The sequence below is a fragment of the Clupea harengus genome, chromosome 11 (genome assembly GCF_900700415.2).
Source record: "Clupea harengus chromosome 11, Ch_v2.0.2, whole genome shotgun sequence".
Lineage (NCBI taxonomy): Eukaryota > Metazoa > Chordata > Actinopteri > Clupeiformes > Clupeidae > Clupea > Clupea harengus.
Genome location: NC_045162.1, coordinates 29,988,139 through 30,015,023, shown reverse-complemented (window position 1 = coordinate 30,015,023; position 26,885 = coordinate 29,988,139). Strand labels below are relative to the sequence as shown.

General features: G+C 40.8%; 1 protein-coding gene across 1 annotated transcript; it reads right to left on the bottom strand.

Annotated features, from left to right (window-relative positions):
- Window positions 1-9,395: 9,395 nt before the first annotated feature.
- entpd3 (ectonucleoside triphosphate diphosphohydrolase 3) lies at window positions 9,396-19,359 on the bottom strand. Its single transcript, XM_012828696.3, has 10 exons — window positions 19,069-19,359; window positions 18,253-18,375; window positions 16,317-16,434; window positions 15,918-16,077; window positions 14,967-15,126; window positions 14,540-14,767; window positions 13,621-13,893; window positions 12,957-13,067; window positions 10,873-11,007; window positions 9,396-10,776 (listed from the first exon to the last, which is right to left on the bottom strand). Exons 2-10 carry the CDS (start codon window positions 18,370-18,372, stop codon window positions 10,585-10,587), a joined length of 1,497 nt encoding a protein of 498 aa, XP_012684150.2. The 5' UTR covers window positions 18,373-18,375; window positions 19,069-19,359; the 3' UTR covers window positions 9,396-10,584.
- Window positions 19,360-26,885: the final 7,526 nt, after the last annotated feature.

The window sequence follows — 26,885 nt, the reverse complement described above, 5'->3', positions numbered from 1 at the left end:
ACTGAAACGGCCTTAGTCAAAGTCCTGAATGACCTACTAATCGCATCCGATCATGGGTGCACCTCAATACTAGTTCTCCTAGACCTTAGTGCCGCTTTCGACACTATAGATCATCATATCCTATTACAAAGACTTGAACATCCTGTTGGCATCAAGGGCTGTGCCCTATCCTGGTTTAGATCTTACCTCTCTGATCGCCATCAATTCGTTCATGTCCATGAGAAGTCATCTAATCACAAGTAAGCTACGGTGTTCCCCAAGGCTCTGTCCTCGGACCACTGCTCTTTTCCCTATACATGCTACCCTTAGGTGCTGTCATAAGGAACCATGGCATTAACTTCCACTGCTATGCTGATGACACCTAACTCTACCTATCCATGAAACCTGATGAAATTGTACATCTACCCAAGATGAAACTTGCTTGCAAGATGTAAAATCTTGGATGGCTAACAACTTCCTGCTCCTCAACTCTGATAAAACTGAGGTTATGCTTGTAGGCCCTGATCAATTGAGAATGACACTATCTAGCCATCTATCCACACTCGATGGCATCCCAACACCCAATACTAGCATCAAAAACCTTGGTGTAACTATCAACCAAGACCTCCTACTTGACTCACTGATGTGCCTGTGTGGGATAGAAGGATTTTTGGGTTTTCCATGTTGGTTATATTTAAAAACCTCAAACAAATCTAGATAGATCTACTTAAAAACCTCAAACAAATCTAGATAAACATATTCCCACTGTGTAAAAAAAAACAAAAAAAAAACGGTTGTTTTTCAGTGCTTAAGAATTGAATAGATTCCATTTTCTATCCACACTGAGGATACGGTGAAGCTTTGAGGAGTAGAGCTTCCACTAGGGATGGGAATCGAGAACCGGTTCTTGTTGAGAACCGCAGCCAAAATGGTGTCTAGGCAGAGGCGTTCAAAAGTGTGGTTATATTTCACACGAAAAGATTACCACAGGGCCACTTGCAATGCTTGTAAAACGTCTATTTCGTCAGAGGGTGGAAATGCTACCAATATGCAGAAACATTTGTCCACACAGCATGCAATAACTTTGCAGGAATGTCAGGTTTTTGATGCGCTACGGAGTGACGATAACGTCAATTAATCTCAACCAAGCAACAGCAACGCAGCTAACGTTAGCGCTTTATCTGTTAATATCAAAGGTAAACTCACTTTATCTGTTAATAACAAAGGTAAACTTGTTTCATTGTGTAAACCAGCTTTCACTATTTGTTTATGTCAGTTTTATTTTTAGTTCAAGGTGAATACACTTGGAATTATAGTCAAAACTATTTTCTTTTTCGTTCTGGGGACCCACTGGCACCCTATCAAGGAAAAGGATCCCTAGGCTATGGGTCTCTGGACCCCACTTTGAGAGTTTGTTGACCTATTTGTTTTTAGCTATTTAAAATATGTAAATGTATACATACATACTGTATATGCTGTGCATCATCTATTCAGAGAATATTATAAAAAAGAAAATGAATGTTAATAAACCTGTTTGTTTTTTCTTGCCCAATGAGAATCGATAAGAGAATCGATTAGGAATCGGATCGATAAGCAGAATTGAAAATGGAATCGGAATCGATAAAATCTTATCAATTCCCATCCCTGGCTCCCACACATGCTTCATGGACAGTTCTCGTCCAGAGTTGTTATGGATCATTTAAAGGCATCCCCCAGTTGAACAGTGTATTGGAACTAATGGTTAACTTCACTCTCCCTTTTTTGATACTGCCTGGACGGTGTTGTTGATTAACAGATATTCTGAGGTGGAAATGCCCCCCCACCCTTTGCCCCCAGCTTCCAGTGCCTCTGCTCGTCATTCCAGTGCCTCTGCCCGTCATTCCAGTGCCTCTGCCCGTCATTTCAGTGCCTCTGCTCGTCATTCCAGTGCCTCTGCTCGTCATTCCCAATTTAAAGTTACACAAGGTCATCAGGTGGAATGTCGGCTGTAAATAATCCAGTGTTTATTATTATTTATTTAAAAAATACAGCAGAAGAATGTCCATGAAGTTGATTAAAGTGCATAATGTAAGATGTAAACATGAAAGGTAAAGGTAAAGAACTGACCGTTGACTGGAGCTAGTTGTGTGGCCAACTCAGACTGTTATTAATCTGCATTGGTGCTGGTATCTGACAGCAGATGAGCGGTAGTATGTTTGGATGACTCCTGGTCAGCCCGTAACATAGATTAAGCATGGCAAATAGATTTAGGAAATAGATTTACCAAAAGCATATGTAGCAGGACGGCTTTAAGCTGACGTCACTGCGCCGTCTGTTTACTTCTCCCCGTCCGTCTAATTATCATGTTATTAGGTGGCACTCTGTCAGTCTGCCCAGCCCCTATAAATTAACACCAAGGTACCAACTGGGCATGCGTCATACTCCACGGTACCTGTTGCGTCAACCTCAGGTCCACCAGGTTGTGGTAGTAGCTACGTTTTATGTCTTCATTATTTACATGCTCCCCCTCGGTCGTGTCATCAGCAGACATGGGATGTCTTTCCACTGTTATGCTGACACACAGCTTTATATCAAAACTGCCCCAAGCCCCACTGCAGCTATGTCATGTCTCACCGCCTGTCTATGGGAGATAAAGGCATGGATGAGCAACAACTTTCTCCAGCTAAACAGTAGCAAAACTGAAGCCCTTCTTGTTGGCACTCCACACCAGGTTCAGTCATCCTCCTTAACTCATCTCACCTTCGACAGCCAGGTCATCCCACTCTCCTCCACAGTCACTAATCTCGGAGTTAGGTTTGACCCTCACCTGACCTTTAATGACCATATAAAACACCTGTGCAAAACCTCCTTTTATCATCTAAGAAACATCTCCAAACTCCGCCCCACTTTAACCCTATCAGATGCAGAGAAGCTTGTCCACGTCTTTATCTCCTCAAGATTGGACTATTGTAATTCGCTTTTCTATGGGATCACTGGCAAGAACATCCAGAAGCTGCAATACATCCAAAACAGCGCTAGCAGGATCCTGATGAAGGTCCGGAAATATGAGCACACAACACCAATATTACACTCACTACACTGGCTCCCTGTCTCTTTCCGGATTGACTACAAAGTCCTTATGCTCACCCATACATACATAAAAGTTTTCTATTATGCTTATGTTAACTCATTTTTATTTTATTGTATTATTATAGTTAGTTTCTAATATGTTGGCACTCTGAGATTCTTCTGAATGAAGAGTGCATTACAAATCAAATTAATTATTATTATTATTACGTTTTGTTTGGTTGGGTCCTTGTTCCCCGCAGTTGCACCGTGTCCTGTATCACTTCGAGTTGGATCATACGCTCGTTGTGCGCTACATACAGGTATTTATGGGTCCTTGCTCTGCACGAACAGTTGCTGTGTTTAGCTAGCTAGCTACTCACCCACTTTTTATGCTCTATTTAGCTAGCGGACGCATAGTCGCAGCTGCCTGTGTCATCCTGCGTTCCTTGCCTTTGGATGCTTGGTAGGTTACCTTGCTGTTCCTTTTAATATGTATTACTTGTGTGGCGGTAACGTTTCATCTCGCCCATAGGAATTGGCCTGGGTGGTTTGACGCCGCTGCTGTTTTGCTTAGAGTTACTGTTTGCTGTTTGTTTGGCTTCACGTCTCGTCGAACATGTCCTTCTCTTTTCAAAGTGGCTCGGGTAACTCCGCTGCTCAAGAAGCCGTCTCTCGATCCCACTCAGGTGGAAAACTATCGACCGGTCTCACTTCTCACGCTCCTATCTAAAACCATTGAGAGGGCAGCTTCCAAACAGGTCACGAGTTCCTGTCAAAGAACAATCTCCTCGATCCGAACCAGTCTGGATTCAAAAGCGGTCACTCCACCGAAACAGCCCTGTTGTCTGTAACGGAGGCCTTAAAAACAGCTAGAGCAGCAGCTCAATCCTCGGCTCTCGTCCTGCTTGACTTATCAGCTGCGTTTGATACAGTCAACCACCGCATCCTTCTGTCCATACTGTCAAGTATGGGCATTTCTGGCAATGCGCACTCCTGGTTTGAATCCTACCTCACTGGGCGCTCGTTCAACGTGTCATGGCAAGGTCAGCTGTCTGTACCTCACCGCCTCACCACTGGGGTGCCCCAAGGCTCGGTGATGGGACCACTTCTCTTTGCCATTTACACCACCTCGTTGGGCCCTATCATCCGCTCGCATGGTTTTTCCTACCACTGTTATGCCAATGATACTCAACTGTTTCTGTCTTTCCCTCCTGAGGACACCACGGTCTCGGCGCGGATCTCGGACTGCCTCGCTGATATATCCACATGGATGAAAAATCACCACCTTCAGCTGAACCTGGCCAAAACGGAACTGATGGTCTTCCCAGCCAAACAGGTCATCCACCACAACATCAATATCAATACTGACTCTTTATCTCTTGCTCCATCCAAAACAGCAAGAAACCTCGGGGTCATTATTGATGACCAACTGACCTTCATGGCCCACATCGCCTCTGTCTCCAGGTCGTGCCGCTTTGCGCTTTACAACACCCGAAAAATCAGGCCGTACCTAACCCAGTATGCCACCCAGCTGCTGGTGCAAACCTTGGTGAGCTCCCGCCTTGACTACTGCAACGCCCTCCTAACGGGCCTGCCGGCTTGCGTGGTGAAACCACTACAGATGATCCAGAACACGGCGGCGCGTCTGGTGTTCAACCAACCGAAAAGGGCACACGTCACCCCGCTACTCATTGAGCTCCACTGGCTGCCAGTAGCTGCTCGCATTAAGTTCAAGTCACTTATGCTTGCCTACAGAGTGCTTGCTGGTTCTGCTCCCACTTACCTAAATGCTCTTGTAAGGGCAAATGTTACACCCAGGACGCTGCGCTCGTCTAGTGAGCGTCGTTTGGCACTGCCGTCCGTGCAAGCACGGCAATCCAGACTATTTTCATTTGTAGTTCCACGTTGGTGGAACGAACTGCCTAGTACTACCAGAGCAGGGGCGTCCCTCTCTTCCTTCAAGAAGCTTTTGAAGACCCAACTCTTCAGAGAGCACCTCCCCTCCTAACTGGCACCTGACTAGCGCTTAACTTGCACTTCAGCAGTTACATTCCTGCACTTCTTTTTCCTTTTTTCTAGGTCGTTGTTTTTCTAATTCTCATGTAAAGTAGTATTTATTGTTACACCTTGTTAGCTTGACTGTTCTCTCCCTTGTACGTCGCTTTGGACAAAAGCGTCTGCTAAATGACTAAATGTAAATGTCCTCCTTGCAAGCAGCTGCTGTCCGCAAGAGCTACTGCTGCGTGTGTGTGTGTGTTGTCGTTTTGGTTCTGTTTGTTTTGTGTTCAATGCTCTGTTGGCTGTGCTAGGTGCCCAAGGCTAGGTAGTCCATCCTTCCCCATCATAGTGATGGTAGTATCTCCCGTGTGTGATTTTGAGCTAATTTGATGTGTGTGGATTCACCTTTCACTAGGTTTGTGTGTGTGCATTTGGTGTGAGCAGTGCACGTTTGCTTTGCCCTCCTGGAGGCTCATCCGCCTCCAAATCATGTGGTTAATTTCAACCAGGCTAAACTTATCAGGGCAATTGCGCGTGCACGTCCTACTTCAAAAGGCAGGAAAGGTCGATCACCAAAACAATGATACAAGACCATAATCATGGCAAAATTCAACCCCGCCACTGCTGTGAGAGCAAGGCAAGAGGCGGTGTGCTGTGAGAGCAAGGCAAGAGGCGGTGTGCTGTGAGAGCAAGGCAAGAGGCGGTGTGCTGTGAGAGCAAGGCAAGAGGCGGTGTGCTGTGAGAGCAAGGCAAGAGGCGGTGTGCTGTGAGAGCAAGGCAAGAGGCGGTGTGCTGTGAGAGCAAGGCAAGAGGCGGTGTGCTGTGAGAGCAAGGCAAGAGGCGGTGTGCTGTGAGAGCAAGGCAAGAGGCGGTGTGCTGTGAGAGCAAGGCAAGAGGCGGTGTGCTGTGAGAGCAAGGCAAGAGGCGGTGTGCTGTGAGAGCAAGGCAAGAGGCGGTGTGCTGTGAGAGCAAGGCAAGAGGCGGTGTGCTGTGAGAGCAAGACAAGAGGCGGTGTGCTGTGAGAGCAAGGCAAGAGGCGGTGTGCTGTGAGAGCAAGGCAAGAGGCGGTGTGCTGTGAGAGCAAGGCAAGAGGCGGTGTGCTGTGAGAGCAAGGCAAGAGGCGGTGTGCTGTGAGAGCAAGGCAAGAGGCGGTGTGCTGTGAGAGCAAGGCAAGAGGCGGTGTGCTGTGAGAGCAAGGCAAGAGGCGGTGTGCTGTGAGAGCAAGGCAAGAGGCGGTGTGCTGTGAGAGCAAGGCAAGAGGCGGTGTGCTGTGAGAGCAAGGCAAGAGGCGGTGTGCTGTGAGAGCAAGGCAAGAGGCGGTGTGCTGGGAGAGCAAGACAAGAGGCGGTGTGCTGTGAGAGCAAGGCAAGAGGCGGTGTGCTGGGAGAGCAAGGCAAGAGGCGGTGTGCTGTGAGAGCAAGGCAAGAGGCGGTGTGCTGGGACGTTTATAGGATGATATCTATGTATGAAAACGTGACGGCCAGTGTGCACTGGTACAGAGGATACCGCTACCGGTTAGTAACTGCAAGGTTGCTAGTTTGATTCCCCTCACCTCCTACCTTGGTGTAGTTTTACATTTCCTTGTAAGTCACTTTGAATAAAAGCGTCTGTTAAATGACTAAATGTAAATGTATTAATAACAAATGCAATAAATTAAAGCAGTAAAAAAATAAATTGTCAGTATTTCTCTCTATTCTTATCATGAGTCCACCTTATTCATTTTCTACAATAATGATATGCTATGGTGTACTAATAACACTGTCATATAATTATGAGTGCTTCGTTCTCCGCATCGCCGACACTACAAAAATGTACCATTCGCAAAAAAGTGCAAGAGGTGTTTGCAATAAATGACTCGAGAAGGTCTTGTAAATGAATTATTCCTAGTCGGCCGAATCGGTAGCGCTCATACAAGAACTCATCATGGATGATGAATAATGGATCTTGACGATCGCAAAGAACTTTCTCCCTACGCTAATCTAACTATCTAATATGGCTCCTTGGTCAATGGGATCCCTCCTTTTTCCGGGGGTGTGATAAGCTTATCCAGCTACACTTAAGTTAGCCTGCGCTGGAGCAGGTTAGTGCTAATTGATATGTTACTATGGTTATTTATGGAAAGTTGCTTCCACGAACCAAAAAGAGGGGCTGAAAATTAGCTTGCTAAACCGCTTAGCGAGCTACGACGAATACCCCCCAGCTTCCTCAGTTCACGAACCCGCTAGTTTCATTCCACCATAACTATTTCCCTGGGTGAAACTCCCAGGGTGGCGTAGTCGTGCATCCGCTCTGGTTAGTCCTAGCGCCACTGTCCATATTGTTATGCCACACATAGATAAGAAAGCTCCAAGATGAATGTGCATCCACTTTATTTTGAACTCTGATTTTCATCACAGAAGTAGAATAGTATTATATTTACTCAGTACAAGAGGAGGAGGATCCTCATAATATCAATAGACATTAATAATACACCATGTTAGAAAGCTGTAGGGTTTGCGTTATACAAATTGTGTGATTAACAACCGTCCTCCCAAAACATCAATCAACAGCAATATCAATCAACAGGGGGGGGGGCAGTCAATGTCATGAGATGAAATTCAGACTAAATGCTTTAGCCCAACAAAATAGACATACATATTTGTGATTGTAATATTAGATAAAAGTATTCCATTTCAAAGTAGTGAAACGTAAGTAAGATGAAGGCAGTTTACTGTTTAATATTTGGGCTTTTTCAGGTGTCCCCCACTGCTGGCCCTGTTATCAGCCTTCATACATACAGTGACATGCAAAAGTTTGGCCAATGGCAAAATCTCTGTTAATGTGAATTGCTAAGTGGGTAAAAGCTTACCTGATTTTCATAAGGAATAAAGTTAAAGAATACAACATTTTGTTAGTATTTTAAGCAATTTTTTTTCATTTTTATCTTTTACAGTTTCAAAATAACAAAAAAGGAAAAGTTTGGACACCATGCATGGTCAGTATTTAGTGACACCCCCTTATCCCTATCATGCCCTGTAAATGCTTCTTGTGCCATATGCCAAGATTCTTTCAATGCCCCTTCTTCCTTGCAAATAGATTCTTGGACGATCTTGTCTTGCATGTACTGTTCTTTTGAGGTCTATCCACAAATGTCCAATGGTATTAATGTCGAGGGACTGTGAGGGCCATGGTAAAACCTTCCTGCTTGTGTCTATTGAATTTTGTGGTGAGGAGGACTTTCATAGAAAGTGTAGCAGGTTTTCTTGGTGGTTGTCTTGCACCACTACTCAAGAGTCTACTAAATCTTCACGAAGGTCTTTTGCAGTCAAAATGGGGGTTTTGATTTGCAATCCTACTAGCAGTTCTCGCAGAAAGTTTTCTCAGTTTTCCAGACCTCAACTTGACCTCTGGTGTGCCACATTACAAACTGAGGAAACTGCCTCCTGAAAACACTCTGATGTCTTCTTCTTATGCCAATATCAGAGTGCCAAGCAGCTCCTTAGAGAGGCCCGTGTTTGCTGATTGTTGGTTTAGGAGGGAATTCATGAAGCTTTGACATTTACATCACCTGGCCTGTTCTAATGAAGATTGTGAGCAAGCCATAGCCAGGAGAACCTAATTAAGGTCTGAGACCTTGGTAAAAGTGATCTGATAGCCAGAAGAACCTAATTAAGGTCTGAGACCTTGGTAAAAGTGATCTGATAGCCAGAAGAACCTAATTAAGGTCTGAGACCTTGGTAAAAGTGATCTGATGCCATAGCCAGAAGAACCTAATTAAGGTCTGAGACCTTGGTAAAAGTGATCTGATGCCATAGCCAGAATAACCTAATTAAGGTCTGAGACCTTGGTAAAAGTGATCTGATAGCCAGAAGAACCTAATTAAGGTCTGAGACCTTGGTAAAAGTGATCTGATAGCCAGAAGAACCTAATTAAGGTCTGAGACCTTGGTAAAAGTGATCTGATGCCATAGCCAGAAGAACCTAATTAAGGTCTGAGACCTTGGTAAAAGTGATCTGATGCCATAGCCAGAAGAACCTAATTAAGGTCTGAGACCTTGGTAAAAGTGATCTGATAGCCAGAAGAACCTAATTAAGGTCTGAGACCTTGGTAAAAGTGATCTGATGCCATAGCCAGAAGAACCTAATTAAGGTCTGAGACCTTGGTAAAAGTGATCTGATGCCATATTCAGAAGAACCTAATTAAGGTCTGAGACCTTGGTAAAAGTGATCTGATAGCCAGAAGAACCTAATTAAGGTCTGAGACCTTGGTAAAAGTGATCTGATAGCCAGAAGAACCTAATTAAGGTCTGAGACCTTGGTAAAAGTGATCTGATGCCATAGCCAGAAGAACCTAATTAAGGTCTGAGACCTTGGTAAAAGTAATCTGATGCCATAGCCAGAAGAACCTAATTAAGGTCTGAGACCTTGGTAAAAGTGATCTGATAGCCAGAAGAACCTAATTAAGGTCTGAGACCTTGGTAAAAGTGATCTGATGCCATAGCCAGGAGAACCTAATTAAGGTCTGAGACCTTGGTAAAAGTGATCTGATAGCCAGAAGAACCTAATTAAGGTCTGAGACCGTGGTAAAAGTGATCTGATGCCATAGCCAGAAGAACCTAATTAAGGTCTGAGACCGTGGTAAAAGTGATCTGATAGCCAGAGGAACCTAATTAAGGTCTGAGACCTTGGTAAAAGTGATCTGATAGCCAGAAGAACCTAATTAAGGTCTGAGACCGTGGTAAAAGTGATCTGATAGCCAGGAGAACCTAATTAAGGTCTGAGACCTTGGTAAAAGTGATCTGATAGCCAGAAGAACCTAATTAAGGTCTGAGACCATAGCCAGAAGAACCTAATTAAGCTCTGAGACCGTGGTAAAAGTGATCTGATAGCTCGGGGAGCCCTGGCGCAAGCAGCAGACCCGTACCACGGATGGGCCTGAATGCCCACGGGGACCCATGGGGTTTGAGTCCAACTCGCGGTCATTTCCCCATCCCACTCCTCCCAATCTCCCTCCAGCTCGCTTCATGTCTCTCTTTACTATCCTATCCAATTAAAGGCAAAAAGCCCCAAAAATAAATCTTTAAAAAGAAATGTGATTAAAAAAAGTTATCTGATAGCTCAAATCTCTTGAGGTGCCCAAACGTTTGCATGGTGCCTTTCCTTCTTGCACTCTAACATTGTACAAAACAAAAATAAGACATGAATCCTGCTTCAAATGTGTACATGCTTTTTTGGAGATCAGTTCCTCTTCATCTACTCACATCACTACTGACCAGGGGTTGCTTGAAAAATAAATTCTTGTATTGCTCATATCTACCACTGAAAAAAGTTTGGATGGAGAATGAAGAGATTATGCATCACATCCTGTCTGAATCTTAGCCCTGCTTTGCTATCGACATGCAGATTAATGTTGTTCAATGACATGTCCATGCAAACTAAAACAAATCTAATGTACACTCCAAAAACCAGGACACCTACATATTGGGTTTATTACAGTAATCTTCTTCCAATTGATATTAAAAGCTTTGTGTGCTTTAGTCTTCATGTCAAGAGGTTCAAGGACGGGAACTAAGGTGCAATATTAGTAGCACATTCTAATGAGAAAGATGATGAGAAACACAAGAGTGATGATGATCAGAGCCGAGAAGAGGAAGAGGAGGCCAGCAAAAAGGGTGTTGTCTATCGGGAGACGCACAAGTTTAGCCTCTGCTGGGATCATGTTGGAGAGCGTTAGCATGTAGCCCAGCGTCCAGGCAATACTTGTATTCTTCACCTGTAAACATGTGAACAATAATACTTACATGTTATAAACTGAAGTAAACTGTCTGTATATACTCTAAGGTATAAACTTAGGTTTGAAATTCATTACCTGTCTTTCGAAACTGATATGATCCCATGACTCAGTATTGAATTTGTAGCCATCCACAAGGATCGTGTAGACATAGTTTGCTGAATAACAGTAGGACTTCAGGTGCTTTTCCGTTATGCTGTAGTTCTGCTTGAGCTAAGGGATTACAAAACAAGCAACATATTGAGTCATTGCACAATCAGTTATTTCAAAACTGTTCAAAAAATGCAAATTTGCTGTCAAGTATGGAATTATAACAAGCCCTGCTAGATGGCCTTTAGGGAAGAAATGTCAGTCTGTCCCATACACAGGCTGAATAGGCACCTATTTGATCAGGACATAATAGAGGTTGTTGATATTTCAGTTCAACAGCCAATCATATTATACCCTTCCCTTTCGTGCTCCTGAATAGCTGTGTTAATTGGCTGAAATTGTTTATGGCTCGGTCTGGGCCACTCTGTTTGTTTCCCATTTTTACAGAGCCAGGACTGTATACGAGTTTTTGTTTTTTGCCAGCAAGTTGACTTTTGTTTGTTTGACAAGAGTTTGACAAAAAGTGTATAGTATTACAATTGTGATCCCACCTTTAAATCCTTCCATCGGCTTCCGGTAAGTCATAGAATTAGCTTTTAAGCGCTGCTGCTTGTTTATAAATCACTAAATGGGACAGGACCAAATAAATACATCTCAGATATGATTCAGCAGTGCACACCTGCTAATGCCTACTGTCAGAACTAAGCGTGCTGAAGCAGCAACTTCCTGGGGACATCAAAGGTCCTCTAACTGTAGCACGTTTCAAATCTAGACTTAGAACTTAACTGTTCTCTGATGCTTTTTTGGCGACTGATCAAATGCACCCTACTTTTTCTGTTTTTAAATCTGCTCATTTGTAGAGCACTCTGTCACTTACTTGAAAAGCCAAGAAGTGCATTTATTAACAGATTATATTACATTTAAATTTAACACGGACAGGTGTAGGTTTTTAAATTTTTTTTATTTCTTAAAGTTAACATTTATGGGACACAATTCCACCACCTTCGATGGTGAATTACCAAATTCTTTGTTCCACATGGTCTGATTTGGGCATTTCAGGAAAAGTAAACTAATGTCGTTAATCCTGTCTCACACGATGATCACCTAATGCAGGGGTCTCAAACTCAAATTACCCGGGGGCCGGTGAGCATCTAGTCTGGTCAGTGGGGGGCCAGATTTTTTTGATCTGTTGGCTTGCCTATCACAATACTGTAGATACCACTTTTGAGTGTGGAAAATGTACCATGTGTGATCAGTGGTACAATAGTGAGTGTTGTTAAATAACAGGTGGCTGACCTGAGTTTTAATTCCTGGGCAATGCAAGACGCTCTTTGGATAAAGGTGTTTGTTATAGTTGCACTTTGTGTCATTGATAGTCCATGACTTACATATACAGCCGTAATAGTGGGATAATATCTTCATCGACAACTACATCTATATTTTTCCTTCATAAATGCACAATTTCCGTTACATTAAATGACTGGACTACTTGAATGATATAAAAGGTGTTAATTAGATGCGCAAAACTAGTCGCCAATGGCAGCGGTAAATGTTGGGGTGGCCCATTCAAAATAATGGAACTTTTTGCAACATTCTGAGGAGGCGGCGGGCCGGATGAAATTGCTTAGCGGGCCGGGAGTTTGAGACCCCTGACCTAATGTGTCTTGGCAGAGACAAGTGTTACCAGTGCTTATCCTTCCCACAATAGACTTCAGCTCAAATCTCAACTTACTGTGGTACCTTCAGTAACTGAGAGGCCATCTTCTCAACATAAAGTGGCTGTTATTCTGAGCAATACTTTCAGATTGGAATCTTTGTACCTTAGTTTATTCAGTGCTGTTATATATTGAGCCTACTATTCTGTGTTCCCTGAGAATGTATTCACTAATTCTGTGCTCCTAAGTATCCACATGTCCCAAAGTTATTTCTACCCTCAGTGGTACCTAGTAATATCCTTTCAGTTGGTCAAGAATCTCTCTCTCTCTCTCTCCCCCTTTCTCTCGCTTTGTGTGTGTGTGGAACTATAACACAGACTCTGTATTCCATCCTGGACTCTTGTGAAGCATACTTACGTTTGGCCAGTCCATAGAGCAGAATGACCACAGTGTAGAGTTGAACTGATCAAGGGTAGACGATCCTATGAGTCTTAAAGCCCAGGCAGTGTAGTAGAAGCCTGCATAGGCCTGGATCCAAGACCGCACATGGTGATGAAATATCACATAACAGAAATATAAATAACATTAATCTCACTAGTTCACTCGTTTGTCAAAGTAAAAGAATGTAACTGCCACTTGCATTCTTTAGCTCTCCAAGCCATACTGTCAACTACTAAGGTTGAGTTTCATGACTAAAGCAGTCCTGTACTCATTGCCATAAGGCCACAGTACATCAACTCTCAACACCATTTGAACTGTTGACACATAGCAGGCCTTTTTAAGTTCTACTTGTACAGAACATACATTTTGTAGAACCCTTTTGGAATGCTTTGATAAACCGAACAGAATTCAGTGTTCTTTAAGGTTTCTTTTAAATACTGAAATTGGAAAATGAAAATATGGGAAATTGAAGAACCCTCTGTTGATAAAAGTATTGTTTAGGCCTCACAAGTGTTCCCCATATCAGACATTTGCAATGAAGCTGACAGTTTCATCTGCGGTGAAATTACTCTTTCGTGAACAGAAAATGTAATCTAGATAAAGTACATCATTTTATATTATTACAAGTTTGAGATAGTACCTTGAATTTTCCTGACACTGGTGGCTGGTAGACTCCATTGAATGAGCAATTCTGGGAACCATGGCAGGAGCTGAGGTCAAATATATGTCTCACAGCTTTTCTACACTCTGCCGCATCTCCTCCTCCAAAGATGGTTATGTTCCTCTCTGGGTTGTAGTCGGCTACTCGTAGTTTCCTAGTGCACTCACTGCCAAAAATGAAGTCTTCTCTCATAGTTATGTTGAATCCAAGAGGATAGCAGGGATTCTGAACATTGTTGGGGTCGGTAGAACCCTAAAGAGCAGATCATGAAGGATCAGTAAATATAAATACTACACAGCAAAATAATGTGTATATGTACAGTACCAGTCAAAAGATTGGACACACCTTCTCATTTTTTGAGAAGTGTTTTCTTTACTTTTATTATTTTCTACATGGTAGATAACACTTTTTTTGTTTAGTACATCATTCCATATGTGTTCTTTCATAGTTAAAATGTCTTCAGTATTAATCTACAATGTAGAAAAATAATAAAAGTAAAGAAAACACATCTCAAAAGAATTTAAGGTGTGTCCAAACTTTTGACTGGTACTGTACATGGGGTGCTATTTCTAAAATGTTGCACGTCCTGTAATCTTACTCAGGTTTTGTACATTTAGCTTTGTCAAAGGAAAAGAAAGCACTGCAATATTCAACTGTCACTTTTTCAAACAATTAGAGAGAAATTTATGTAAATTGATGCACTAACTTTTCCAAGAGTAATGTTCTGCAGTAACGCAACTCAGCTAGGCCAGACTAGCGCTGGCAACGCTAAACTTCAACAGAAGGGAATGCATTTATGGACAAATACACCAGAACTATAGAACGGAAAGTGCATCGTTTGTCATATAACATGTTTCCAATGTTAAATAACATTAAAAAAGGTCACAATCTTGCATACCTGGACAAGCTTTGCAAGTACAGTTTTTTCGGCTTCATTTTTCCCAAAGCACAGAAAACTGTGCGTATAGACTGTGTACTCGTAACCATAAAGGACGACCTTGGTCAGCCCCTCCCCCCTGGCATCATCCGTCGTTGCGAATGCTATTTGGGTGGAAGCTCCTCCCAGGTCCAGGGAGCCGGCAGTCTGAGCTCCATGAGGGCGCACCCACGAGTTCCACAGGTCTTTCTAAAGGCACACAAAACATCAACATTCTACATTTTAGACAGGCAGATATATTGAGAACTTTTGGTTCAACCGCCACATTTGTATACACTACAAATGTAAATTGGAATTGAATATAAATCCATTTTTAAACTGCTAGGTAATGGTAGTTAACGCTGTGTCTGTTACACGGATGAATATCCTTTTAGAAAGAGTAACAAACCTGTAGAAAGTTATCCATTAGATAGTTCACTGTTATCCACCCATACAACCCTTCTTCTTCTCCAGAAATAATAGAGGCATTTTGGAATTGGAATGGCAATGACTGGAGGTAGTTCTTCATATCCAGCAAGATTTGATTTGAAGCGGTTTCATTCTGATGCCTGCAGAGGGGTTATAAGTCAATGAAACACTTAAACCATGCATATTTCAGAAATTGAATTATAACACATTATAGGCCATTTAAAAAGGCCATTTTCTGTGTATCTGCAAATACTAACATAATTGAATTATTACATTATATGATCTATTATCAAAATATTTTTGAGACACTACAGCACCATGAAAATATAAATACTCTACACAACGTAATAAACCTGCCTTGCCTTGCACAATTTTACCAAAGTAACCATGACATTGTCGAATTCTCAAGAACCAGGGCTTCTGCTTCTTAATTTAATGGAGAAATATATAATTATTATATAAATAGTGACAAGTCTGTCTAGAAAAAAGGTATTACAGTGTTTTAGAGTGGGGTTCCCCTTTCGTGTCGGTTGAAGGGTTTTATTCTAAATCTAGTTTGGTTTCAAGGGGGATTTTAAATTCTCTGCCATACCTCGATTCTTTTACACATAGCAGAATACACAAGAATATCATTCCAATCCAGTGCATACATTCCATTTCACTAAAGTCCATTTCTCCAGTAGGTGCACTCTCTCTACGCTCACCCCGCCAGCCACAGGATCGGCTTTCAACCCAAATCACATTTCAAACAAACCTAGTTTTTTAAGTGCAGCAATGACAGCCTAATCAATATCAAATGGGATTTACAGGTGTCTCATCAGCCCATTTTCTGCTTGTTAATACAGACTCAATGTTGAGAAAGAGAGGGAGTAGGCCATTAGACATTACTTCAAACCATTAGAATACAGCTACATCATGCTGACACACATACTGTAACAGTCTCATCCCGGCCGTGGCTCCAAGGAAGATGGGTGTTGAGTTGTGCGCGGAAGCAGGAATCCCTTGTTTCACTTGTGCCATACATTTCTTAAAGTGTATCCATGTCTCTTTATCTTGACTTGAATTAAGACCCAGGTCAGAGATGCCTGGACCTGGAAATGAATAGTAATAAATTAAATGTAGACATAAATATTTATGTGAAAGTAAATACATATTAATGTTCCGTACAATAAAACTGTTGACGTTGCATTGAAACCTTGCAGAAGGAATTTGAAGAATTTAAAGGTGAATAAGCAGGTTACCCTGAATTAATATTTCCAATTCATTTCAAATGAACAATTCTGAATGATTTACGACTTCTGATGCTTATATGAAGATGTTCATTTTTTACCTTTAACGTTGCATTGAAGTTTTTCTTTAATGACCCCAGTATCATTCTCCTTCTCTGCCGGCCAGTCATATAGATACACAGTGGTGCGGGAGGAGCCGCAGTCTAGAACAATCCCATACTGCAGGAAGAGAGTGATATTAACATATGACTTTAGATTTTCTTTACATTTATGGTGGCTTTACATTAAAGTGGGATGGTTAACATAAAAACATACAACATACAACATAAAAACTGACCTTCCTTTGTAATTTCAACATACTTTCTTAATTAAACAAACAAGCAATCATGTTGAAACATATTAAATATATAATGTATTTTCTCTGTACTTTTGGAATCCCACTTAACAGCTTTATCATTGGTGTTTAAAAGTAAAAAATCCACCTGAAAAATACAAAAGTAAATTTGTAGGTATTTTTAGGTACCAAGCACTAAGCACCACACAGTCGTAATAGGCACGGCACAAGTTATTGTCTCTCTTATATAGGTCATTTATTCTTGGTACATCCTTAATAACCAGCTAGTTGGTCTTAACCTAAGCTTACTGATATATAGTAAGGTTCAAAATAGAAAGTTCACAGCCTTCTAATATACGGTTTGAATATGTTACTTATAGTGGCATAACAGTTCATTTCAACTACTTCAAATAGAGTCGCATGCTTATTGTTGGACCATAATGTGGCATGGAACACTCTTGTAATCTCAGTAATGCAGGGATAATGTTCCTGAAAGACATTCAGAAAGCCCAGAAAGCTTCGCTTCTTGCTGTGGGTTCACTGTGAGGACCTCTATGGCTGGTTGTTAACAGACTTCCCCTCAGTAGAACATGATAGCTTCAACAATGCACAAATATGACCTTTGATCCAGGCCATTTGCTTCAGGCATCAGAAATGATACAGATATTAACATTCTTTCCATGGCACGATTCCATGTCATTCACAATGGCACTAAAGGAAGCACTATTTCTAAACAGACTTGAGAAAAAAAAAAGCTTTGGCTCAAATGTTTTGGACCCAAAATATATGGATTTAAAAAGCTGTCTAGTGCTTTTGATGCTGACATCTGAAAATGAATGCCACAGTCACTGCTTATCTACTTGAACTTGTTTTTTTTTCTTTTTGAATTACTTTGTCTTTTTATTCAATGAGTTAAAGAAAATACATACCTAAATAGATATATACATGTTGGATTGCTACTACAATACTAAATCAAGTTTAGATTAGGAGCCAAACACATTGACTGAATTTCATCATTGGGGCCCATTTCAACATAAAAGATGAGAATGGTACATGTTTTACTAAATACATAGAAACAATATTTAACTATAATGAAAAAATAAATAACTATAATGAAACAATATATAACTATAATGAAACAATATATAACTATAATGAAACAGTAAATAACTATAATGAAACAATATGTAACTATAATGAAACAATAAATAACTATAATGAAACAATATATAACTCTAATGATATTCCACCAGGCGTGGCAGTGCATCTGGATTTGATAAGACAAAGAGGACCGCTTCACCGCTTCACTGATTCCACATCAATGGCTCCTCATTGCTGCTATGAAGAAGAGCCACTGGATCGACACCTACTACTACTATCACCTACTATTATTTTAAGGTCATTATTCAGGTCTAATCTCCTTCTCGTTCACTCAATTTCTCTGAAAGACAACATTTGTTGTTGCCTTCCCTCCGTAGTAAGAGATTGCAATCTAGACTTCTTACATTTGATGTACATTTGACCACGGCTGTGGAATGACATACTCATTTCAATCCATTATAGAGAGTAATTGAAATTGAAAGAATTGTCTTAATGTCTACTGCCATCTCCTCAAAACTCATATTTTATGCTAATCTATTTGTGATATGCCCCTTTCTATATAAGTACATATGTATAGGTATGTGAATGAATGAGTGATATACCTTCAATCCTGGAGACAAATAGGTTATCTTGTAAATCTGGATTATAGCGATGGCAATGACCACCCCTACACTGGACAGCAGAAGGAAGGAAGCCAAGGCTGCCACCAGTTTGGATGCCATCGTCTGTGAACAGGCAGAACCCAACACAGTATAGAGCAGTATAGAACAGTGCAGAGTGAAAAGGTTTTTATATTTATCCATTTTATGTTCTATAATCTTGTCTTAGAGCACACACCAGTAAAAGCACTGATGATAATTGACATTCGGTTTGTGCATTTGGTTTGTGTCATTATCAGTCCAAATATATTGTGCTATGATGAAAATAAAACTGACAATATGCGTGGACATTTATGTCTGGTGATGCTAGGTTTCCTTTCAACTGGACTCTCCTAACCATATTCAATTAAACGAATCATAGGAGGTGATTTACATTACTTGTAAACCATTACTTACAATCCATACTGTGTACTATTAACACCCTTGACACAGTATGACAGACACTGCCTGAAGTCAGACTTGTGTACACCCTTGTCCTCACTATAACTGAAAATAGTTCTCAAAATATTATAACCTGCTATGTCAAGAGTGTTTAGTGATATTTCCATTTGCAAGAGTCCTCTAATGTCATGTCAACCCACAGATCAGTTCATTTCTTCCTCTTCTTAAAAAAAATGTTTCTATTCAAAATTTCTGTATGAAGACACACACTTCCAAGTACTTGGCACAATACCTGACATATGTCAGAATATACTGTAGAGTTCTTTAAGAGACGGAGTCATGCGCTTTGAGAAAGAAGACACTAATGATTTGACCTACCTTCCCGTGTCAAAGCAGTTGTTGGGCGGTTGAAGAGTATAGCCTTGTGTTGATGAGCCTGCCTGGACTTGAGCAAGTCTCTGGAGCAACCCTGCCTGGACTTGAGCAAGTCTCTGGAGCAAGTGGATGGGTTTAACTGTTGCTCTTGCACGCTACCTCATTCCATTTCATCAACTCCACCCACATCGGCAAGCTCTTCCCCCTTTCAAAATCCTTGGTGAGATTTCCTGTTTGTACACATACAGTATAAATCAAGAGGACCCAGGCACAGATCTATCAAAGATGCCATCAATAGGCAGTAACAACAGATATGACAGGACAGAAACCCTACTGATTGTGTCCAATGAAAAAGCTCTTACATTCCTTCAACTTGGTGGCTTTTTTTCTTTTACACTGTCAGCAGGATGAGGTTGCAGTGGCTGGAAGTCTGAGCCCTAATTGGACACATGAGCTGTGTGGTTTTCAGTGACGGGTTAAAGAGGCTTGATGGGAAGAACAAAGCCCATGTGCACCCACAGCCATCATCCGCTTCACTTTCACAGTGCTATCAGTTTAGAAGACTAATGGATTGTTGTGCTTTTTTAGTTCCTCATGACAGAATGTCCCACACATCACCCGTATCAGATTGTTTCTACCCATCTCTTATCATTTTAAAACATGAAATATTTTACATAAATTATTCCAATTAGCATCATTACTTGTATCCAGTTCAGAAACAGAATAATAGTTCAAGAAATTGAAAGATCCCTGAAAATTGACATTGTTGAACTGTTTCTGCTTAAATTAAATACCAAAAACACTGATTATTGGCAAACAGGGAGTCAATGCTGTCCTATTATTGTTCAATCAAAAGTGAATATGCATCATCAACCAATGACATCACACAAAAATAACATGTATTTTTTTAGCTGCAAATGATGTGATTAGACACCCAGTGGTCTGAGAATGCCGGGAAGGAAATCCCTTACAATTAGATTTTGAGAGTGATACTGGGGTGTGATGGACACTCTCACATCCTGCAAGTCTTCTTTCTCCTTCTGTTTCTCATTAATGACTGGACTAGATGGAATGGGTCACCCACTACACTGACACTACACTACACCCGACTAGAAAACAGGTTGTGTTAACTGAAATTTTCATATAATGTTCAATCACTACTATATTTTTGTCATTTTGCAATTTTAAGTTTCGAGTGCTCAACCACTTTGACTCATTCATTCTACTCGAATAATAAACAACAGTCCCTAACCCTAACCCAACCGTCCCTGTCAGATGGGAGAAGATGGAGAAGTCTGCTCGCCTGTGACAAATGTAAAGAACCGTTAAAGTTTTTTGAACAATTTGGATACATTTGTTAAAGCACAAATGGTTAATGTTTTATACTTACTTATTAAAAGTTTCAGGGACTGTGTGAGTATTGTCCAAGACCTATCATTTAACTCAGAGATCTCAAGGACATATTTTTTTTGTCATCTTTGCAATATTACCAAAATCAGAAAAGTCCTAACCCTTCCAGATGCAGAGAAATGAAACCACACATTTAATACTTTGCAACTAAAGTACTACAATGATCTGTGTAAATGTAGAGCCAACTTACTAAAGAGCGTGGAACTGACACACACCACTGCTGCTCGCCCACTCACTAGAGCTCCAAAATAGAAACATCTCAGCTTTGCTTGCCTCTACACTGGCTCTCTGTCAAAAGCAGAATTGATTTCAAGGTTCTCCTTCTAACATACAAAGCTGTAAATGGCCTGGCTCCAAACTACCACAATTAATTAAATGTCCCCTACTGAGTAATTGAGTAAGTTACATATTCTGATAATATGTTTAAATGTTTACTCAAAATGTGTGCATTATTGTGGCAGATATTAATAAAGCTTAGCGTTGATAGCTATTAATATAGTTAAGTGCAATATCAGTGCAATATCAGACAATAGAATTGGACATGGGTGGTGCCTTCTATGGTATGGCTTGACGTTTGTTATGCATTATTGCTACAATTACTGTGTCAAATATTGATAATACAAAACATCTCTAACTTCTAACATTTTACAGATGAATAAATCAATGCAGCGGATACTCCTTGTCCAGAACTGTCACTATGATCGCTTGGGCTGCAATAACACTTCAGTACAAATGTAATAATCAGATACAGAAATTGTAAAAAAAAAGTAATAAAATTAAATAAAATAATTTGAAATAGATAATTTTCTATATTATACAAGGAATTTGTTCTTCATAAATCTTTAAAATGTTAGCTAAACAAGAGGTGTGCACACACGACTACGCCACCTTAGCAGTTTCCCCCCGGGGAAATAGTAAGTCACATTATATCATGAAAATGAATTTGCATATTGGACCAGCATTAGTTACTCATAAAAACCTGCTTCAACAAGTGGCAAATTCTTGCATACTGCCTCTTACAATAGGATACTGCCAAAAAACTTTAACGGATACTGCCAAAAAGACCGTCAGGCTTAATTCTAGACTTGTCACATTTTCAGACCCCACCCTCCCCACACGCTTCCATGTCCGTGCATTATGCTTGAGCAGGGATCCTGACTTTTTGAATCTATGAGCTCATATTTCAAAATGAGTAAAGTGAAACCTTCAGCTCCATTGCCTCAGTCGGATCACCAGATGGGAACTTAATAAACAGCACAGACAGCTCGAGGTTCACACACTGCCTTCATCAAAGCTGGCCATGAGAAGAGAAGGACAAGTTACAGTATATTACATCACATACAAAGGTCCACTTTGGGTGTACTTCTACTGATTTTCTGATGAATGCCTGATCTGAAAAGTGCACAAAAAGTGAATTATTACTGTGTCAGTAAAAATAATATGTTATATATAAAATGTAAAATAATATTTTATTCATAAAACCTGTAAAAATAACAAAAAGCCATGACAGACCTTAAATCTGTGCGCAATGCTCACACTTGTGCCTACAGTCCCATTTTGACATTAGTAGCAGTGCAGCTAGCATCATTAGCAACTAACATGATGCATTCAAAATACTGTGTTGCATAGTAATGCATGGCTATTGGACTGAATCAGCATATAGGTATTGTAATAAGGCATTTTAGTGACAACTTATACAGTCGTACGAAAAAGTTTAGGCACCCCTCTGAGGCTGCATGATAATTTACTCTGTCTTCACCAAAAAAGATCACAGTGGTGTAATATTCATTTTCTAGTTAACACTGAGTGCTGGGGTGTTTTACAGACAAAGATATTTAGTGTAGCAGTATTTAGTTGTGTGAAATGAAATCAAATGTGAAAAATAGGCTGTGCAAATATGTGGACACCCTAATAATTTTGTTGATTTGAATACCTGTCTGATTAGCTCGTTAATAGCGGAAAGAGTTCGGCAACAACCTCACTAACAGACTCATTCAAGTCCCTTTGTGAATGAGAAGAGGAAGCTGGTGATGGCCGACGAGGCCCCGATGCTGGTGCAGCAGGTGCTGCTGCCGCAGATGCGGCTTCTGGTGCTGCTTGTGCCGCAGGTGCGGCCGCTGGTGCTTTGGAGACGTGTCTTCTACCATGCCACATACTTTGCTTTTGCCATTAGCCTACGCCACCTGACAGGCTTTCGAACAATGTTTTGGCCCGCATCTGCTCTTCCATCAGCAGAACGTCGATTTCAGCCTCACTATAATTCTTCTTTTTACATGTTTCTTTCTTGCTTGCCATTGTCACAGAGAGTTTGTGCATTGAGGATGCGCTCCGTTTGTGCATTGATAATATTTACATTTAGCAGACACTTTTATCCAAAGCGACTTACAAGGATGTATACATTTTACACTGATGGCACACTGCACATCAGGAGCAATTAGGGGTTCAGTGTCTTGCTCAAGAACGCTTTGACAGGGAATTGAACTAACAACCTTCTGATTACTAAACGACTTCTCTACCTCCTGTACCACTGTCACCCCTGTAATATGCTAATTGGATTAAGTAGGGGCGTTTTGGGGGGGCGGAGATCCAGTTGCGCACCATTCCACGATCATTTGTGATTTATCAACGCAGGAATGGCGTACACGTGTTTTTTTGTGCGTACGTTCGTTTTCTCTAAATCACACTTACGACCATTTCAGAAAACGTCTGAGATCAAATGTAGGATGGTTTCTACGCAACATTTTATAAATGAGGCCCATTGTGTTATAAGTTCCAGTTTTTGTGTGTAATCAATCGAGAAAAACTGTAATAGCCGAGCTGCAGAGTTTTGAATGAGCTGAAGTCTCTCAGTTGTTTTTGCCGGGAGGCCAGTTAGAATTGCATTACAAATAATCGAGCCAGCTTGAAATAATGGCATGAATCAGTTTTTTAGCATCTTCTTGATTTATAAATGGTAGTACTTTAGCTATGCTTTTAAGGTGGAAAAACGATGGTTTTGTCACCTTGTTAAGATTTGTAACCTCAAATGTAATCCAGGGAGTTAATTTCCCCAAATTATTAAACAGCATTTCTCTTTTGGTTTTAGGGCCAACTAGTAGGATCTCAGTTTTGTCCCCGTTTAACTTTAAGAAATTTTTGCTCATCCAATTATTTATTAATTGATGATTGATGGTCAATGTGAACAGCTGGTCTCAGTCGGGAAGGAATTTGAATAGACGGATGTAGTTTGCAACTGATGTAACTAATAGGAGCCCACAAAATCTACATTTTAAGAAATGAATCTAATGTTAAATGATTTTTTCTTAAATGAAATTCTCAGAAAAAAGGTTTCTCCTTGAATCTGTACATTAATTAAGCCTGAACATTTCCGATTCATGCAAAAGCTTTATTTATGAGGCACATGTCCCTTCATGTTATCAAAAAATAAAGTTCAAAAGCCTATCTGTTTTTCTGACGAGTCTAGCGACTGTCATCTCGCTGCAGTACAATGATTAAGACAAGTTGTGAGGGGATGCCGTCACTATGGTTGAGTATGTGCTCTGACTGCTATACCAACGATCCTGGCTCTTTGGCATTGCAGTCAGGGTGTAGGTTTGGTACCCCATAGATCTGGGTTCAAGGCCAGGTTGGGTGACTGCTCTCTCCCTTTGCTACACAAGTACAATGATTAATCCAACAAGTGTGTCAATGGCAAAATTACACACTTTCAACCTCACATTACTCGTCTGATATTTGATCTCAGAAATTGTGAATTGTCCTGTCAAGTTTTCCACCCTACTATCAGTCATACATCAATGCTATTCCCACATTATTCATCAGTAAAGTCAGCAATCAAGTTTACACAGTCCCTGCATTTAAGGGTGTGATCTGTACCTGTAAAAAATCACTGACTAAAAGTAAAACACATGTCTGCAGTATTTGTGACACAACAGTACTAATGGATAGGGTAGACCTAGGGTAGATATACCTTTAATGGTTACCTGAATCCTGTAATTAGCAAAAGAGATCATTACCTTCACTGTGCACTAAGCTCTACATCACAGAGGCTACCCTGTCTCTGTGCTTTAGGCATATGCCCTATGTCATTCATCAAATAATGTGACACGTGTAGTTTGATGATGCATTTGTCATGTGATACTGCAGGATCTATTGCAGGATCATACCAAGGTTGGATGAGAGGAAATGGACCCCCCGCCCCTGATTTAGTCAGTTTACTCATTGATAAACAAGTTCCACAATTTGTATGAATCAGGTTATGGCCTGTATAGTCATGCAGGCTGGTCTTTCTTGGATGAGCAGACTTTGAGACCACACTTTACAGAAAGCCAACCACAGAGTCAATACAGTAGAGGAGAGTAGCCAAAGAGTCAATACAGTAGAGGAGAGTATACAGCCAAAGAGTGCCCTAATTGCCATTACAAGTAGAAATCAATAACAGAACAGCCCATAAACTTCCCCATAATATTCCCATAAAACCATTCATGCTGCTGGATCTGTTTTGTAGCACTTGATGAATGTCATGCATATGTTTCCTAATATTAAAAAACTAGACTAAACACTTTATTTGTAAATCCATGGAATATCAATGAGTTAAAATAAAGATATATGTAAAAATATGAATTAGATCACATCATTACCATTGCTATTGATTTGAGGAATTAAGCAAGAGCAGTTATCCCTTCAATAAAACTCAAAATCATGTTAGTTTGTATTATTTGACTGAATAAGAAAGTGTATGATATTTAATACACTGCTATTTATAATTGGAGAGTATAGTGCAACATGTTCTCTAGATGCAACACTGTCAATGTACATGCTCTTGCACCAATCATGTAGAGACAGAAACAACAGGCAATGACCGTAGGTGAATGTTGAAGCAAAGCTAGTTCATGCTCCAGCTATTTCTGACTATTGGCAGCAGTTTAATTCATAACTAATAGCAGTCTACGGACATATTATTCTGCAGCGATCAACCACATGTCCAGCATTATTGAATCTAGATGTTTTCAGCACCAGTCAGTGATGATAGCAATGACCAGAGCTGCAAGTCATATTTAGGTCATTCTTGGCTGCCTCAGGGTCTATACTGCCGAAGGTTCACTTATTTGGCAAGTTAGAATCTGGTGCAATGCTAGCTACCACTGCAGTTCCAGTCAACAGAAGTTCATTAGCAAGCCAACTATTGTGAAGAATAACATTTCATAACCTCAAGGGGTATTATTAATTTCTATTGTGATGCCTGTGTGTTGTAGTACTAGCTATGCTAGCTTCAGTCTGGTTTTGTTATGTTTGCATGTTCTTCCTGCCAATACTAATAACTGACGGCACTTGATCTTGAAGGCACCCAGCTTTTCATATATAATAATTCACTTTTTGTACATAGTGTAGGAGAGGAGGGGGTTTGGAGTTGTTGGCTGATAGTGTGACGAGGAGAGGAGGGGGTTTGGAGTTGTTGGCTGATAGTGTGACGACCCCGACTCTTTTGGTTGCTGGGCTGGCTGCTTGTCTTTGTCTTTGTGTGTTTGTGTTGCAGATGCCCAGCAGGTGTGTGTGTGTGTGTGTGTGTGTGTGTGTGTGTGTGTGTGTGTGTGTGTGTGTTTGTCTGTCTCTGTGTTGTGTTGCAGATGCCCAGCAGGTGTGGTGGGCTCGTCATTTATTGGGAACACCTGGGACCGGTGTTCCCTACTATAAGAGCACATCCCACTGGTTCCAGAGGGAGATTCAGAGAGAGAGAGAGAGAGAGAGAAAGAAAGAAAGAAAGAAAGAAAGGGGAAACTTTGCTCCCTACTGATTCTGATTCTGATCTGATTCTGATTGTGGATCCCAGAAACCCAGAAACCATATTTTTGGTGATCAACCTTTTTTTCTTAAAATACCTTATTATACAATTTATTCAGTAAAATGGTGGTCTAAAGAAGCTAACCCTCCTGAGGGCAGCCTCTCAAAAAAGGCACATAGTGCAGTTTGCCCAGCACTGTGCAAAAAACGCAAAATGTTAAATCCTCCTAACTAAGAGGCACTCGGTGCAAGATTTTAGATGTGCAAACAAAGCAAACATGTCCAAAAATGTTTTTAATCCTCCTAGCTAGGAGGCACTCTGTGCAGCAAAAAGAGTACACACGTGCAAAAGTGCAAAAGTGCAAAGCACCACACACACACACACTTTCTCTACGAGGGGGCTGCCACCCCTGTGGGCAACAACTCCTCCACCATATGACTGAACAAATTGTGCAGGAATTTAAGCAAACAGGCTTCTATAAGGGGGTGAATAAAAAGGTTTTCTCTTTTAAAAAAAATCAGTAGGACTAAAATGTCTTAAAATGATCACACGTTAAAAGTGTTAAAAATGGAGCTCCTAACGTTTCGCCAAGTTGTGGCTTCCTCAGAGGAGAATTAAAAGTGAAGAGAAA